This window comes from Anopheles nili, chromosome 3 (assembly GCF_943737925.1).
Source record: "Anopheles nili chromosome 3, idAnoNiliSN_F5_01, whole genome shotgun sequence".
In the NCBI taxonomy this organism is placed as follows: domain Eukaryota; kingdom Metazoa; phylum Arthropoda; class Insecta; order Diptera; family Culicidae; genus Anopheles; species Anopheles nili.
In genome coordinates this window covers 43,790,549-43,807,631 of record NC_071292.1, presented here as the reverse complement: position 1 = coordinate 43,807,631, position 17,083 = coordinate 43,790,549, and the positions used below count along the sequence as shown (strand labels likewise).

The window sequence follows — 17,083 nt, the reverse complement described above, 5'->3', positions numbered from 1 at the left end:
ATTCGTGTTTGGCAAGTGACTACTCTACTTAAAGAAGATTTGCAAATGCGACACACGCACACGCACGCACGTCGCCTACCGATATCGCTTACTGTGACTTCTGTCGTCGTACTTCGAGCTAGCGGAAGATTCCTTCTTAGAGCTACCACTACTACTACTGTAGCTGTCCTTCGTCCGTTCCCGATACCGGGAAGAGCTACCTCCATCACCATCTCCGTCACGATCGCGATCATACTCTCGATCACGTTCACGGTGATCACGATTTCCTCGATCACGCTCACGATCGCGTCCATGTGTGCTACTCCGTGAGTCACGATCCCGACTTCGATGGTCCCGGTGATGATCGCGATGATCTCCCGATCGCTCGTGTGACGTTTGTGTCCGATCGCGACTCGTTTCCTTCTTATCCCGACGACTATCGCGACCATCCCGTGGTTCCCGACGCTGCTCGTACTTATCGTACGTCGATTCGGTTGTCGTCGTGGCTGATGAGCGTGTTGGAGATCCAAGCAGATCGTACTTGCTGGTACGGGAGGAACTTGAAGCCACCTGACCACCCGGTGACGCGGAACGTTCGGAAGAATAGCGATACCGGCCTCCCGATCGTTCCCTCGGTTCTCGATCATCTTCCGATGAGCTGCTTGAATGACGGCGTTTCGATGATTTCGATTCCGGTGATGCCGAGTCTCGCTTTCGATCGCCGTAATTTCCACTTCCGTCCGGTGAACGACCTGACTGACGATTCCGTTTGTGCTTTCGGGACCTGCAAAACGAAAACATCTCCGTTAACAAACGGTGGTTCTTTCGCCAAAACACACGCCTCGGTGTAACCTACCTGTCCGGGCTTGTGGGACGTTTCACACCCCTTCTCGACCGACTGTCCTCATCTGATGCTGGCCAGCTCGGTTCTTCGCGCCCTTTTTGTCGCAACTCTTGCTCCATCTCCTTCATCAGCTTCATGCGGTAATTGTCAATCTCTTCGTGGAGTGTCCAACCCGAACGCACCTGTCTCGCACCGGATTCATACTCGTCCTGATACTGCACCATCTTTACCTCGATCTCACGCAACCGCACACGCCGTAATTCGTCCTGATCCGGTGCAGTGCGAACTCCTTCTTCATCTATTCGCTGCCCATCGATGTCATCGTCCTCATCATCATCCTCATCGTCCACGTCGTCGTCGTCATCCTCATCATCGTCACTGTATTTGCCGCCGTATTTGCCACCCCCGGAACCATCCTTCTTTAGGCTAATCTTTGGTGGCTCGGGAACGACCGGATCCAGCGTGTCCCACTTGCTCGTGGTGATAGCTTGTGCTTCTATTTGAGCCGCATCGACCGATTCCCATTTCGATGGAATGAACGAACCCGCTTTACCTGGGGAAAAAGAAAGAAGCGATAAATTTCCCGGTCAACAACCGTGTAACGACACGCCAGTTGCGTCCAAATCCGACCAACCTTTTGCTGATCCAACCATCATACGTCCATCGCCACTGGAAACGGATGTTCCGGTCCGTCTAACCACGTCGACATTTCCGCTTGACTCCATTGCACCGCTGTCCAGAGGCATCCCATCGATATCGTCATCCGCCAGTGGCATTCCATCGATATCATCCTCATCGCTGTAGATGTCGTGCTTTAGCAGTGGCGTTCGATTCTCTCCTCCCGATGTTCCACCACTCGTCATACCACACATCATGGCGCTTTTGAGCAACGCCGCCCCATCCAACGGCACTCCGTCCAGGTCTTCGTCCTCTTTCTCCTCATCCGGTTCTTCTTCCGGTTGCTTCACTTCCGTCTGAAACGAACCATCATTAAGCAACGACTTTCAACACGCATTCTGAAGCCATCGCTTACCATCTGAATGCCGAGGAACGTGTGCTGTAGCTTGACGAGGAACTCGCGCGGATATATCGTCCACTCTTCCCACGCCCGGAACACACCCATCACGCGGCTCTTGAAACCCTCCGCCTTGAGTCGGCTGTCTAGCTGCATGTAGTACGCGTTCAGGTTGCGAAAAATGTCCAGCAGGTTCCTTTCCATCGCCTTGCGGAAGAAGCTCGCATTCTGCACCTTCACCGCCGAGTTGTGCAGGATGTCCGAGATCAGGTAGATCCGTGCGACCTTCTTCTTCACCACGGTTTCGTTCGACGACAGCGACTCGGTGATACATTCGCAAATTTCCTCCGCTGCGTCCGCGTGCTCGATGCAGAATATCATCGCGTCGCCGATTTTCTGCCGCTCGGGCGTGAGATGCCGTATGAGATCCTCGAGCCGGTCCCGCTGGCTACAAACGTACACAAGCAGTGGCCTTTACGGATTAAACAATCGCCTGAAGAGGATGGTTCTTTAATAGGAATAATACGTACGCCACGGAAAGATTCCCCTTGTTGGCTTCGATGCCTTCCTCGTCGGCCAACAGTTCGTCGGGCATACCCTGGGTGTAGAAATTGATCGGTGGTGGTTTCCAGATGGACCCATTCTTGAACATACGAAATTCCTTCGTACGCCATTCGGCCGGTGTATCTCCCTGCAGCAACGAGAACAGCTTCCACCGGTAGTAGATGTGTGCTGGACTTTCATTTTCAAACAGAAATCTAAAACGAACGAACGAAGGTTTTTAGATGCCACCTTGGGTACCGTGATGCCACCGCACACACACACACACTCACTTGTACATCGGATTATCCATCTCGCGGGTCATGATCAACGCTTCGAACATGGGACCCTCGCGGATTACGAACTCCACCATCCGGTGGATAAGCATCAGCAGCGGGCGCTCAGTCGGAATGACGACTTTTACCACCGATTTGAGCAACACCGCATCCATCTGCTCCTTCAGCTCCGGTTCCGACATGTAAGCGCCGGAGGTCATCTTTGGGATGTTTTCCGTGTCCGTCGGATGTGGCTGAGAATTGAACGGCAATCCAGACGGTGGCGGTGGCAACGTGTAAGCGAGCAGCTTCGGCGGTATGTAGATGGGATGTGTCATAATCGGAACCGATTTGCCCCAACCAAGCTTCATCTCGTAACCCATCACATCGCGTCCATTTAATGCCCGCAAAGCACGTTCCGCATCCCTACGGCTCATGTACGCCACGAAGCCACAGTTACGATTACGCATCTTTTCCTCCTCCGACCGGGGCCACATGATTTTTATGCTCGCCAAGGGTCCATACTTTCCGAACAGCTCCATCAACGCCTGCTCTGATATCTACGGCGACGAAATGAAACCCAATTACATCACGTTTCCGGAGCAAAGAAATTCTTCTCCCAGCCTACCTTTGGATTCAGGTTCCCGAGATACAGATTGGTCGTGTTCGGATCACCGTTATCGAACGAACCAGATTCGGATTCCTTGTACACCGGGTCCGCCTCGGTGGACGAGCTCGTCCCGGGCAGCATGTTACGGGCAGCGTGTTTGTACTTGTGACGCTCCTCACGTTCTTCCTGAATTTGACGCAGCTCCTCCTTGAACATCTCCAGGTTGCTCTTCTTCTTTTCCTGGTTGCGTTTTTTGCCCAGTGCCGAATCTTTTCGATTTTCACTGGCAACCATCTTTACGTACTCCATCGATTTTTCGTGATCGGACTCGAGCCGGGACTGGGGTTTGTACAATTTTCCCCTGTCCTTTGTGTCTTCCTCTGGAAGATGAAGAAAAAAAGGACCAAATAGTGTACAGATCCAAGCTAGCCCAGATACACACACACACACAGCATCATGGGTACACTTACTTCTCGAGCCCGCATCGTACGTGCCTGCCTTCACCCATACTTTCGATATTTTGGATGGTGCTTCTTGAAATGTTTCCACAAACTCTTTGAATGCCTTAAATTGTCAACTAGGATTAGCTGCAGTTCGTACACGGTCGGTCGGTGCGAGCAATCCGACACACGCGGTGTGTGTTAGATTTATGGTGGCTTTGAGCCATTTGTCGGTACGGTATTTGGAAGGATATATGGTGGTTTGGGAAAAGGGATATGCAGTTCTGCACTTACGTGGGCCGCTGCCGCCTCATCCTCGCGCTTTTTCTGCTCTTCGATCTCCTTCCGTGATAAAGGGCGTTTACCCATTGTGCCAGCCGCTAGATTGATTGTACTTTTTCCATAAAACAACGGGCGGTCGATGCCAAACAAGGTGATCGAAAACAACTTCTATGTTTTTTACTGTACGATGCTGCGTTTCTTCGTCTTTCTCGCATGAAGAAAAGCGCTGTCAAACTCCTGTCACAATTTTTATGCACAATGAGTGGCCTATCGGGCATCTAGTTTGACAGTTTGCAAACCATAACAACATGCATTCAGCCGCAAAAAAAACATTGAAAGTAAATTGCACGCATATCCTTCTGTGTACATTAACGGCATCCTTTACAATGCATTATGAGTTTCTTTGAAAAGGCAAAACAACACCAAAAAAACATCTTAAATTACATTTGAGAAATTCATTGAATTTGAAACCAGCGATGATGGCTTGGCGGTAAATGGGCTGCTTGCAAAAAAAAGCACGTGCACGGAAACGGAATTCGATAAGGTGGCTTTTTTTCTGCTTTCAAATGCTAACAGCTTAAACGCTTATCGTTCGATTTTTGAAAAAAAAGAAGTCATAGAAACAAATGTTGTTAGAACTGCAATATGTTTATTTTTTATGCCATCAATATTGGTTTTCAGTTTTTTTTTATTCGAAATATAGCTTTGCTGTTGTTTTCAATCTGAGAGAGGTTTGGTTTACATGACTGTTTTACATTTTAATATAAAATACATCGATAACAGTGTGTGTGTTCTCTTTTAAAGTTTCTTTAGTACTTCTTGCTTATTGAGACTTTTATCGTCTTGTTCCTAGCACGGATATACATGTTCATGTTTCTGTGTTGTTAGAATTGAAATCTCTCTGCTCTACTACACTGCTTCTCCTTCTTCTATGACAATCATCAGTTAGCTGTTGTTTGCATGCTTTACTAACATTTATTATGATTGGTGTCGCCACTTGTGATCTACGTCTTTATCATAAAATAGTACGAATATTCACACATAAAAAAGTGTTCGCAACGAGTTGCCGCCACCGATGCAAACGGCGGTACAGCTTACGCTTCTTTATATTTTTTTTCTAAGCCCTGGTTCTTCATAGATCACACGCTCCATCGTACACACCGCATCTAAAACTGATCGCGCGCATGTCTGCAAATGTTGGCCATCTTTTCGCTTATTGTATTCTACATGTTTGTCGTGTATAAGAAATCCAACAATTTTGAAATCAAAAAATCGCGGAGCAGCAAAAATCCAGCTTTACGCACTCCTGCGAATATGCATTTGCTGATTGAGCAAGGGACAAACAAGCTTTCAGGGCAAGAATTTGATTTCGATGGACCCCCTTTGCACGCAAATATTGGACGAGCGTATGTCGTGTTTTGTTGTTTTTTTTTTTGTTTTTGTTTTACTATGTTTGCAGTTAAGTACATTGGTGTATCAAAAACGAAAGGCATAAAAATACTTGGCGTCTAATTTCTTAATCCAACTCCGGGGAAAAACTGAGAAGTCTCTTCATCAGCAAGTATTATAGCACCAAATGCATGCAATTTTATTGCAGCCAAACATGAAACTCTTTCCGAAATTATTACCCAAACGCGACAGCAGTATGTGGTAATAAAGGAGAACATAAAAAAGATCAAATAACAAAACTGTATCTACTTTACAATTGACATACACAATTAAAGAAACAAAAATGAATAACGCACAGCTGCTCAACAAAACAAGTGCGAGTTCCCGGGCTGTTGTCGAATACAACATTGCAAACAAAAAAGGTTCCGTGAATAACCAATATTTTTACCATGTAGTAGGATGAAAAAGCAGGTTATTTCTTCACCGGATGACAGAGGTAGTATTGTGTTGTTTAGGACTCCCTGCTTCAGGGGGGTTTATTTTTATTATAGTTCATCTCGGAAGAGATTGAACGCATTTTGGCTTTTGGTACTGGCATTCGTATTACTATCGGGCAAAAGCAAATGTACTTTCGACATTTTGCTGGACAATAAAGTAAACTGGTCCATCTGTTAAAAAAACAACTTCCGCCTAAACCATCGGGAAGTGACAGTTTTGCAATGTAAAACTTTTAAGTAAGCTATTGCCGTATAAGTATCGAAAAACTCCATTACTTTTGTTTCAACGTTTAGTAGTCGTCTGGCCGTCCATTATGAAAGCAACATTTTTCAAAAAATATATTGACAAAAAAGAAACGCTAAAGAAATGACGCAAACAATATCGGAAAAAGTTTTATAGTGAAATTGCATCGCAAAAAAAAGAAAATTTTTCCACTCTTGATTACTGAAAAGAGCCTGTGACACAAAAATTGGCCGACATAAAAAATGAACTAACAAAAAGCAGCACTAGAATAACACAAATATAATCTAATCAGGCTCACGTTTTCTAGTGAAATTAAAGGATTCATAGCTAATCTTCCATTGCGTTACCTATCCGTTGCAATTACCTCTGCTTCTGAGTCACGACAGGACAACACGTAAGATGGCCGACATGTGTTTTTCCTTCGATCGTACTTCCACTGCAACAACTGTGCATGCTACAAGCAAACACGTTCATTCCACTTTCGTTTATCTCGCGCCATCCTTTATGAACCACAATCATCACAAGCGCACATGCTCACAACAATACTCTTACTCGTGCATTTTTCTGATGTACAACTACGTTCTGATCGTGATCATGATTGACCATCTTATGTGAGTGCCCGTTCGTTTTAACATCGGCATCATCTTGATCTAAGTTTTGGTTTAAAGAGAAAAAGAGACAAAAAGCAAACGAAGAAAGAAAGAAAAAGGACATGGGGAAGAAAAGAGAGAAAAAACAAACGCATTCGTAAAATTTAGCATAATTTGGTACCAATAGTTTGTATCGTTTGTGATTTTTTTTTTGGTTAGCGAATTAAAATCAAGCCAATACTGATGGGATCAATGCGAAAGGAGTGTCAATTTACGGCATATTAATGAATGTAAAATTTATCAGGATCATCTCGGGGAATTTTTTTTCAATACTTAACACTTGGACTGCCGTGTGACCCATTTTGAGTGACACTTCTACATTCAAACCATATTTTAGTAATTAATTTTGTTAGTGATGAATAACATCATGACAATTCGAACTTTATGTATAAGGTTTCTCCACATTAATCCGAGCTTCGTCATCTTAAATCAAATCTTTGCCTAATAGTTTGGATAGCAGCTCTATCATATTCACGGGTGATATGATTCTGTAATGATTGTTTTTTTTTGCTTGCAGCTGCGATGATTTCATCATAACTATCCGATGGGCTGAAAACTAGCTGTGACATTTTTAACCAGCACGGATAGTACTTCAGCGTAAATTTGTAAGATCAAGCAATCATATTGAATCATATGAACTGACGTTCGTTAAGCGCCTTGGCAGTCAAAGTGTTAAAGAAATTATCTGTTCACCCATACACCAAGTGTTTGAACGACTGATAAGAAAAGCGTATAGCAAAAGAATTTAAAATAAACTTTCACAGCCAGACCGTATCCTTTACTTCATCGCTAACGCATCAATGTGCATTTGAGATTAGAAAAGGAGAATAACTGTTTCATTGGGACTGGAAATTGAACACAAAACAAATCAATACACATTTCCTCGTAATCTGTGTCTTCCTTATTGAATTGGTATTAGAAAAAAAAACTAGAAAAGAAATAGTTGCCTCTATTAAAATAATTGAATTTAAATATAATAAAAAAATATTTACAAAACAAAGGAAATGCGGTAAACTTGGGTTTTAAAAAATCTTGTGACGAAACAAAACAATTAAGACGTTTTGTAAAACAGAAAATAGATCTAAAACCATAGGAGCAATAGGAGAAATACGATGCAGAGTTGTATGATACGGTGCACTAGCAAATTAAAAAAAAACTAAGCAAAGAGAAGCAAAGAGAGAACGTAAACTTAAATGAATAAAGGTTAAGCGAAAGCTACACAAATCTTTCGCTCACTGCACATTTTTTACCAACCAGGAAATAGAGCAGTAATGCGCTTTACCATTTGCACCTCAACATCTGGTGGGTAGTCTACTTAATATCTTCAGTTAAAGCCTCGCCAGCCTTATCTACACCAGTATCAGTAGTAGCAGTGGCGGTAGCAATGGTGGGAGTGGTGGTGGATGTGGTGTTCGTGTTTGTGGTAGTACTGTCCGCCGTTCGATGGCAGCAGGTGTTCTTACCATGCAACGAATAGCAGAACTTCTTCGTGTTGTTCCAGTCTTCTCGTAGCGATAGGTTGAACATCGAGTAGTCTGGTTGTCCGGTGACTTCCTTGACGATATTTAAAAATTTCGGCAAGATGGCCTGCAGTTTATCTCCGGTCAGCGAAGTGTACGTTTCTAACAGGATCAACCCCTTACATCTGTCGCACAGGGAATGCAGCGATAATTTAGCCGAATTCAGAACGTACTTGACGCCATACGTACCTTGGATGACTCGGCTCCTTGTAGATATCCATCTGGAAGTACTGGTTGTTCACCAAGAAGCAGCGTCGCTTCTTGAAGATGCTGAAGTGCGCGTCATCCCGCTGGGTCAGCATGTTCAAATAATCGCGATGCGACAGCTGCGTTCGTACCTCAATCGATTGGCCATGCTGTTGCGGCCGGCGGATCGTGTGAATGTAGCTCCAACGCCCATTCTGGCCGCGTTTGCGTAAGCGAGCCTGCACCCGCGGGCCAGCACACTGCAAATAGTTATGCACTACCTCGAAGTCTTGGAAAGCGGGGAACGCTGAATCCGCAGGAACGGGACCGGACACTGCAATAGAAAAGCAAACATTTACATTGTGATTGTGACCATTTGCTTTGTCAATAACGTGCATAAAAACAGATGATGCATTACCCAAGAATTTAACTTTCCGCGAAGTGATCGACAAGCGATCGCCAATGTCGATGCCAAGCTTCTGACACACGCACTCGATCATGCGGTTGACTTTGTTCTCGAAGTCGGTGGAATTGTCGATCACGTCGAAATACGGATGGCCTATCCAAGCCGATGCCGCCTTGTAATCGAGTTCGCGGGCCAACGAGACTCCTTCCGAGCGGCACGAATGCTCCTCCGTTGCGTAGAACTGTTCCGCACCGTTAGCAGCCGATACCATGTGGATGATTTGATTGTACCGATTGTCACGCAGCTCTACCGGGTTCCAGTTGTTTGAGCGCATCATTCGATCCCATTTTTCTTTTGAGATATCTGCATAAAAAACATCAAAAACACAAACGAGTTAGTAATCGGCGCTGTACCTTAAATCCTGACATATGATAGCTTGTCTTACATGCACTGGCATCCATGAAGCCGCGATCGCAGATGATCAAACAGTTCTTGTTGCTCGTTCTACCCAGCTCAAAATACGTGTTCTCGATCTGAATCATCGTTCGGAGCAAATTTTCCTGAAACTTGTATACTGGAACCAACGAAACGTTTTTATCATCAATATAACACGCAACCAATCGTATCATGCACACAAGATCAAGATGCAACATACTAGGTGTTCTAGATTGTAAACATTTTTAGCACACTAATAATACACAACGGGCTGTGAACGATGGAAAATCAGCTCATGATAACCACAATGCTTTTCGGCGACGAGATGCGATTCATAGTCATGTTTTGTGAGTACATTACGATACATTCTGAAAGTGTGATTAGTTTGATGGCCGCATTGCGAAAGCTTGCGAAACATTACCCTAACGCTTATCATTGCAGATGTTCGAACGGCAGTAGTGATAATCAAGTTGCATAGGTAAGAATCTACACAATCTACCACCCGGTCGTGTTGTTTACACCTCTCCCAGCGAGAACCTGTTTTCAAACAATCTTTAACACATGTCCCAGCAGTTTCGATGGTTCAAACAGATTAATTGATCAACAAAGTGTGATAGTAGTGGGTAGTGCAAAAAAAAATACCTTCTGTGCTTCGTACCATACTATGAGCAGATAACAAGATGGGCACGTCCGTAGCAAAAAATGCACCTAACCTACTTGGAAGCGGTAATCAGAGATGTTTATTTAATTATAGAACGTGCTCAAACGATCAGGCCTGTATTGAGTCACTTTTGCCCTTCGACGTAACGCTTCGTCATCCGTTGATAACTGTTTAATTACAATGTCAAAACTTGCTGTACTGTGCTGTATATAAAGAAACTGCCTCAACGATAAATTAAAAAAAAATTGATGACACTTTGGCATAGTTCCGAGGCGAAAGATGAGCGGTTTAATCTCCCTATTAAAACGTGGGTGCAAATACGAAAAATCTTCTTGCAACCCATCTTATTTTTTAAATCTCAATCCTGTCTGTTTTTGAACCCTCTACAGCTCTCATACTGCAAGAGTGATCGATGGTAGTACCAGAAATAATTCGAAAAAAAATAAACGCCTCCGCGCACCTTTTCTACAAGCGACGGTACCGCTTTTTTTAATGAAGATGAATTGATACGCGATGAAAAGTGTCACTCCCCAAAAGTCGCGTGTTAACTGCTAACGTCAACACATGCCATCAAACGAAGGAGCGAACCTGAGTGTCCACAGATTAGCACTAATTTTGTGTGATTGCCACTCTCCCGCAGCTAATAACTACAGGCGGTAAAAGATAAGAGCTAACAAAAAAAGGAAGATTTCCTCTCCCACCACACGAGGACATCACACAACCGAGGATTTGTCATACCGACGAGCAGCGGTTACGCTCGGTTGGGTCACATGTCCGTCTGGCGACGAATTATTTGCAAATCAGCCAACCACAGCCAGCCAGAGAACCCTCAGCACGACCTTTCCGCTACGCGAAGGAAAGTAAATCGTTCTAGTGACGTTGGTGTGGTTGCGCAACGACGACTCACACGCCCCGGTTGTCCTTGCCCTGGGACCCGGGGAGGGTGTCTTCCCATTGCAACATCGAGTTGAAAGTGGACCACTCCTCTTCAAACAGCACCCTCGAGAGACGGGGAGGATTTTGCGGGAATCTAAACACCTTAGGGAACGCCGCGGGAACCGTGTGATAATGAGTACTTCCGTACTGATTAGTCGACACGGACTGGAGGTGTGACGTACGGCATGTACGGCGTTTTCTTTTTCTATCATCTTCTCAACATGACATGTAAATCAGATAAGTTTAAGCTGAAGTGCTGCGATTCAAGATAAGATACTAGCGCGTAGCGGTAGGACAATGAAAGGCGTCTTCCTTTTGCGCTTTTTTTTTATTTCCTCCCATCCGTATTCCTCCCACTTCTAAATCCCCTCGCATCATCGAATCAGAAACAGCAGATGTAAACAGCGCTCATGTCGTAAGTCTTTGGCCCGACCATTCGATGGGAGGTTCAAAATATCGTGCTTCGCCTTGGCTTTGAAATAACATGTGTGTATGTGGTTGCGATAGCGCGCGCGCGACTCAGCTGACTGCAATGCGCCGGCGCAGCAGGAAATGGCACAACCACTTGAAGCGCGTGTGCATTCTGATAACATGCAGCCACGATATATTCGATCTGGCGTGGTGTTGTGCTCAATGAAAGCAAAATTGATTCGATTTAGTGTGCCGCAACAAAGCACACACCGGCGGTTTGTTTTACGTTTTATTTATTTATTTTCTTTACGGCTCGGTGTGTTATTAATACGGTGGAATTGATCACAATCGTTCTCAAACTGCATTGCAACCAATTTATCTCGTACACATTTCTCGAATTGTATCGCTTGCGTTAAGTTGCTTGACCCCGCGCACAGGGACAGCACAGCCGCACGTGTTGCATTCAGCATTCAGTTTGTATGAAATGGAATGCAATCTTTACTAACAAACAGGAGATAAGGTGTGTTTCAAATTTCAAGCCGTTAACGTTAAACTGTTGTGCATAAACTATCTACGCGTAAAGTCATTTGCTGTCGAACGAAAACTACATTTTGATATGCTCGATTGTAGTATAAGTTGATTCGAAGATACGAATATAACAGCATCTTCGGAAAATCAACTTGCTGAAAATAAATAAAAATAAGAATTTTGTGCTCCGCACCCCACGTCAAAGGCAGTTGGATTTGACTTGGTTTTGATTGAAAATATCGTTATTTACTGTTGCAATCACTTTGTTTAACCTGATAGCTGAACAATTGTACAACATATAGGTACAATATAGATTCTTCTCAACTCAAAAACGTTGAATGGAAACAAAATTTCAATTGTTCCACATTAAATGATGCTAACGGAATCATTTAAAAAATAACTCTTTTGTCAGTAATATTCAAATTACAATCGCTACTTGAGAAAAATGTTAATATTTAAAGCACAAGTGTTATTTTGCGGGCTTGCGAGTAGGGTGCACATTAATAGCATGGTTAGCAACAGATCGTACGTTTACAAGTGTATTTATCAGATAGCTCTTCTAAACTTGCAGATTCAGCAGCTGCTGCAACATTACTGCAGGCACAATGTGTGTTAGCCTCTAAGCAATGACGAATGGTAAGGCAGATCTCGCTGGAATGACTCTACACAGGCGCAGCGATTGTAGCGAACGGTGAATATAACATTTATTAGCCATCGGCAACCATCGTTTTTTGGTCGTACGGTGGTTGTACGCGATGCCACCGATGACAATGGAATTACAATAAACGAAAAAAAAAGGAAAACGCAATGTTCGCGAAATGATAACAAGGCAAGCAGCGAGGAGGCCGCCTTTTGCGACATGAAAGGATGGTGGAGGCGGCCAGAAGGGAGCAACACAACGTCTTCTTTCGAGTGTGGGGGCGGTGGCGGTGGTTTCGAGAGTCCTGTGTTTGCTCACACAACTGCCAGCGCGCATTAAACTCACCATCACCAACTCTCCCGACGGCGGCAGCCATGCACCGGGGACATGTTGTAATTTTGTCAATATCAATAACACTATGCTCCGGAACGCCATCCTTAAAGACGGGCGGCTTGGTGGCGGAGGCGCTGTCGGTGGTTGTGACCGTCTCGTGAGCTTTCTTTTTTGTTGGATCTGATATTATAGAACAAGTATCTGCGTTAGTGAAGTTCACCGTGCGGGAAACATACGGAAACAACGAGTGTCCTTTTTTCGATGTCGCATAGTACCGGGGAACATAGTGGGAAGGAACGAATCGAAGACACGAAAAAAAAACACGATCGAGGCGAAAGCGACTGCCATGATAATGATATTATGAATATACGCCCCTAACCTAATGCGCGTGTTGCTAGATAGGCCTATCTTTAGCTCGGAATCACGAATTTTGCCGCGATACCTCTGCCGAATCCATCGATCAATCGACGTTACAACAAAATGAATGTGCGACCATTTAAAGATGATTAGTAGTTTTTTTTTCTATTGTTTCCCCCCCCCCCCCCTACCACCCAACGCTATCGACCCCTGGAAGGGACGAAGGAAGGTAGCCCGGTTTTACCTGCCAAGTAACAAACTAGATAGCGTGACCTTTGAATTATTGTCGTTAGCAATTTGCTCACTTTAATGATTCCCCTCAAAGTTTGCATGCCAGAGTACGATGGTAGACAACGAAACTTTTCGACGCTAAACTGCCAAACAAACTAATGACAATTTTTAAAGTTTTTTGCCCCCGTTTCCCTCTCATCGAGTTCAAACTGCACTAAAAATTTCGTCGTCGTATACAAATGAGGGTAACAAAGTTTACTAAAACCACATAGATTTTAATCACATAATTAAACATTTTATCCGTCAGCTGTAAGAATAGTGAGCCGATTTGAACGCCTTATTTGTGTATCTGATCGAGCAGTTTTCCATCGTTCTACAGGAGAGTTGGTTGTAAAGGAAAATCTTCGAATGTACACCCGTAACTTCCGGTTAATGATAGCATGATGAATCGTTAATTGGAAGGGCATAAAGCTACCGCAGTAGAGAAAAGCGAACGAACGGAACGGAACGGAAAGCTCCTTCCGATTGATTATTATTATTCATAGCAATTGTGTCCCTTACCTTCATCGGCCACCAAATCGGCGAATTTGATACCACCGCTGTAAAATGGAAACGTAATACAGGAGACAATCAATCGATTTTGCTTGAAAGTTTTAGTAGCACGGCTGCATTGCAATTGAGTTGAGACTGGCTGCGATATTGCGGCTTTCGGCATCTATTTTTCTACTTTAAATCCTGACAACAAGCGGAGCTACGGTTCAAATAGTGAGTAATGGCACGTGGCTAGACGCGTGGAGAAGTTAATCGGAAGAAAAACCAAACAATTGACGGTTGCCCGATCGAATGATTCGTTTTTCTTCCCTTAGTTCTAATGCGATCCAGAGCGCGCTAAAAGGCACTAAAATTTAAGAAAACAAAAGAAGCAATTCCTTTTCATTTCGATAGAAAAGAAGCGCAAAGAAGCCAGCCAGCAAAATGAGTAACGTTCATCAGGCATTCAGGTGGTGGGTTTGTTGTTGCCTGTTATTAATGCTTTTTTTAAGGGGCAGCAGCGGAAGCTTTGTCATAAAAAATGGATACGTTTCTAAACCGTACCTGAGTAGGATTGTGGCCGTTTCAGGCACGCGAAAAACCTGCAAAAATTAAAAAAGAAATGGAACAAAACCATTCTATAGAGGAAACTATTTGATCCTTTTAATGCACGCAAGGGAGAGATTCTAATGAACATGAATATTGTTGATTGTGAACAAAATAAGAAAAAAAAACGAGGAAGTTTCAAATCAACACAATCGAATCGCTTGGAGGGAAGGTGGTAATGGTTAAGTAAATTCTAAAAGCTACTTGGCAATGAACAACACAATATGCCTTTGAAGCAAGAAAAAAAACACGTCTACGGATGAGCTCTATTTTATCTAACACGGGCAAAAATTCGCACGTGGGTATGACAATAACATGAAATCAATAACGTCTCTCTATTCAATATATAGCAACGAACGTGGTGTATCGGACTCTAACAGACAACTTTTGATGTTTACACCAAAACACTGATTAATTTACTTAATGCTCTTTGACTTATGACATCAATGTTGTTTAAAATAAACAAGCTAACCATCAATCTAAATCATGTTGCCATTCGAACCTATTGGAAACAAATCAAATCATGTTACGTTAATGATCGAACGCACGGATAGCTAGCAAGGCAATGAAATATTTATGAGCTAGTAGCTTGTTAATATAATACTACGACTCGACGACAAGTGGCGTAATTCGAAAACGTGAATAACTTGTTAATCATAACGACGAACCAGACGAACCGGCGTCCACAAACAGACCACAAAATCGTGGCGAAAAGGATCAAATAACGACGTTAGCAAATAAATGTGTTCTACTGATCATTGTTTTGTAATTTTTATCTCTTTTTTACAATACAAATGAAGTAGGGAAAATGGGCTACTACAAAGAAACGGAATAGCAACTACTTACCTTCCATCCTAGGTTCTCGAAAAATGTGCACAGCCGCGACTGTCCCGTCGTCTTGCCTCCGCATGGTCCTAAACGCGGAAACACGTGATTGAGCAGATTAGTCGGGTTGGCGAAAGAGGAACAGCAACCATTAAAGCAACATGTGACTGAAAACAGTCTCCCCAGCTAGGACGGGTTCTAATATAATTAGCAATCAATCGTGACACACACTCGTGAGGAGGGCACACACGAGTGTAGCCCACAGATAGGAAGTGAAAATCGATGGGTGGCTGTGAAAAGCCAGCCTTACGCGGCCTTAACCTTGAGCATCTTTGCAATGGCCACCAACCAGGATTACTCGGTGAGCCCATACGAGAGAGAGCGCGCGCAAAAACGAACGTCACCCTCCCAACCCACGGGAGGGTGTTGTATTGGTGTGCTACATGCGCTAGGAAAACCCAGAAGCACATGTTCCGTACGGTAGAGCGTATCACACCATCCGCCCAGATATGTACGCGCACATGCTCGTTTACAAACACGTCGAAGAGCGTCGTCAAAGCATCTAAATGACGAGTGGCCCACCAGAGCTATATTTAAATAGCCTGTATGTTTGTTTTGTTGTTGTTGTTCTCTTCTTCGCTTAAATTTTTCACTTTTCAACTCACCTCCCGTCAGCACCAGACGGTAAACCTTCCGTTCCTCTATCGCATCCATTCCGCTGCTGCTGTTGAACAATTTTTGGCAAACGGGATTTGCTACCAATTACGTTAACACCAGAACCGTGCTGTAGTATAGCTGATTGCTAAGGACGTGCCACCACGGCGTTAATTATATAAACCGGAACAACGTGGTTAACTCTGTGGCCTCCCGAAACCAGCTCCGACGTATCCTGAGACCTCGCTTTGCGTGAAATGGTTGGCAATTACGGTTCGACTAGGGCGGCTAATGATTGTCACACGCATCCGCCTGTAATGACCGCTGCCTAAGCGTGGAAAAAGCTGGTGCACTTGGCTGATTTGTGTCTTGGTGGATACAACGAAAAACGTGACTGCCAATCTTGTAGGTTTTCCTGCAAACACGCGCTCTCTCGGCAGCGGGCTTCAATGTCGAGGATAGAACACACCAACGAACACGCACGCACGCGGCTTTTTTGGGGGTATCTTTGACAGAATTTTCCCCGGTTCCGGCACCAGTTTTCCGTGTTTCCGCTGCTGTACCGAAGGCTTACTGATGTTACGATAGCTACACCTTGAGCGGACGGACCGGTTTATTATCAAATAACTTGAAGTAAATACATCTTTGCAGAGCGGGCTGTTCTTCACTTCGGTTCACACGAGATGCCACCGGCGGCGCAATATGACCGATCCATGTGATTTTTTCTCACCGAATGCGTTGCCTCAAAGCAGTGACAACGGGCTCCCTTGATATGTCGATGACATCTTTGACATTTGCGTAAGCAGCTTGTTTACCATTTCTCGCCTGTCACAGGGTGCAACAGGATATATCGGGATTTGATACATCCTTGAACGATACATCCTGCATCCAACAATCGGACTGTTCGGATTGACCATGAACCAAATGAAGATGAAGAAAACCAAATTAGTTTTGAAACTATGCTTGTAGTTCAACAATTTCTTTTTCTCGATTCATAAATAATATCTCATTTCTTCGTAGTGATTCAACATTTTTACGTATACAAGAGAAATAACGTC

The 17,083-nt window shown here is 44.1% G+C and overlaps 2 protein-coding genes across 2 annotated transcripts; both read right to left on the bottom strand.

The window, feature by feature from the left end:
* Positions 1-2: 2 nt before the first annotated feature.
* LOC128722662 (U2 snRNP-associated SURP motif-containing protein) lies at positions 3-4,072 on the bottom strand. Its single transcript, XM_053816339.1, has 9 exons — positions 3,998-4,072; positions 3,734-3,827; positions 3,282-3,643; positions 2,672-3,213; positions 2,369-2,596; positions 1,857-2,286; positions 1,458-1,797; positions 836-1,376; positions 3-763 (listed from the first exon to the last, which is right to left on the bottom strand). Exons 1-9 carry the CDS (start codon positions 4,070-4,072, stop codon positions 76-78), a joined length of 3,300 nt encoding a protein of 1,099 aa, XP_053672314.1. The 3' UTR covers positions 3-75.
* A 1,304-nt stretch (positions 4,073-5,376) lies between these two features.
* On the bottom strand, positions 5,377-16,608 carry LOC128727244 (TRPL translocation defect protein 14). The gene is made up of 9 exons (XM_053821135.1): positions 16,037-16,608; positions 15,393-15,460; positions 14,505-14,542; positions 13,971-14,008; positions 9,323-9,451; positions 8,890-9,240; positions 8,475-8,805; positions 8,229-8,410; positions 5,377-6,765 (listed from the first exon to the last, which is right to left on the bottom strand). The coding sequence occupies exons 1-9, from the start codon at positions 16,083-16,085 to the stop codon at positions 6,650-6,652; spliced, it is 1,302 nt and encodes a 433-aa protein (XP_053677110.1). The 5' UTR covers positions 16,086-16,608; the 3' UTR covers positions 5,377-6,649.
* Positions 16,609-17,083: the final 475 nt, after the last annotated feature.

Bases quoted from the DNA above. Each gene is read 5' to 3' on its own strand.
- LOC128722662 (XM_053816339.1), bottom strand. From the start codon at position 4,072: ATGGGTAAACGCCCTTTATCACGGAAGGAGATCGAAGAGCAGAAAAAG. The intron at 3,214-3,281 runs GTAGGCTGGGAG...TCGTCGCCGTAG, and splicing joins TCGGGAACCTGAATCCAAAG to ATATCAGAGCAGGCGTTGAT. The intron at 2,287-2,368 runs GTACGTATTATT...GTACGTTTGTAG, and splicing joins AAGGGGAATCTTTCCGTGGC to CCAGCGGGACCGGCTCGAGG.
- LOC128727244 (XM_053821135.1), bottom strand. From the start codon at position 16,085: ATGGATGCGATAGAGGAACGGAAGGTTTACCGTCTGGTGCTGACGGGA. The intron at 14,009-14,504 runs GTACGGTTTAGA...TCCATTTTACAG, and splicing joins ACGGCCACAATCCTACTCAG to CGGTGGTATCAAATTCGCCG. The intron at 9,241-9,322 runs GTAAGACAAGCT...TTTTTTATGCAG, and splicing joins CTTCATGGATGCCAGTGCAT to ATATCTCAAAAGAAAAATGG.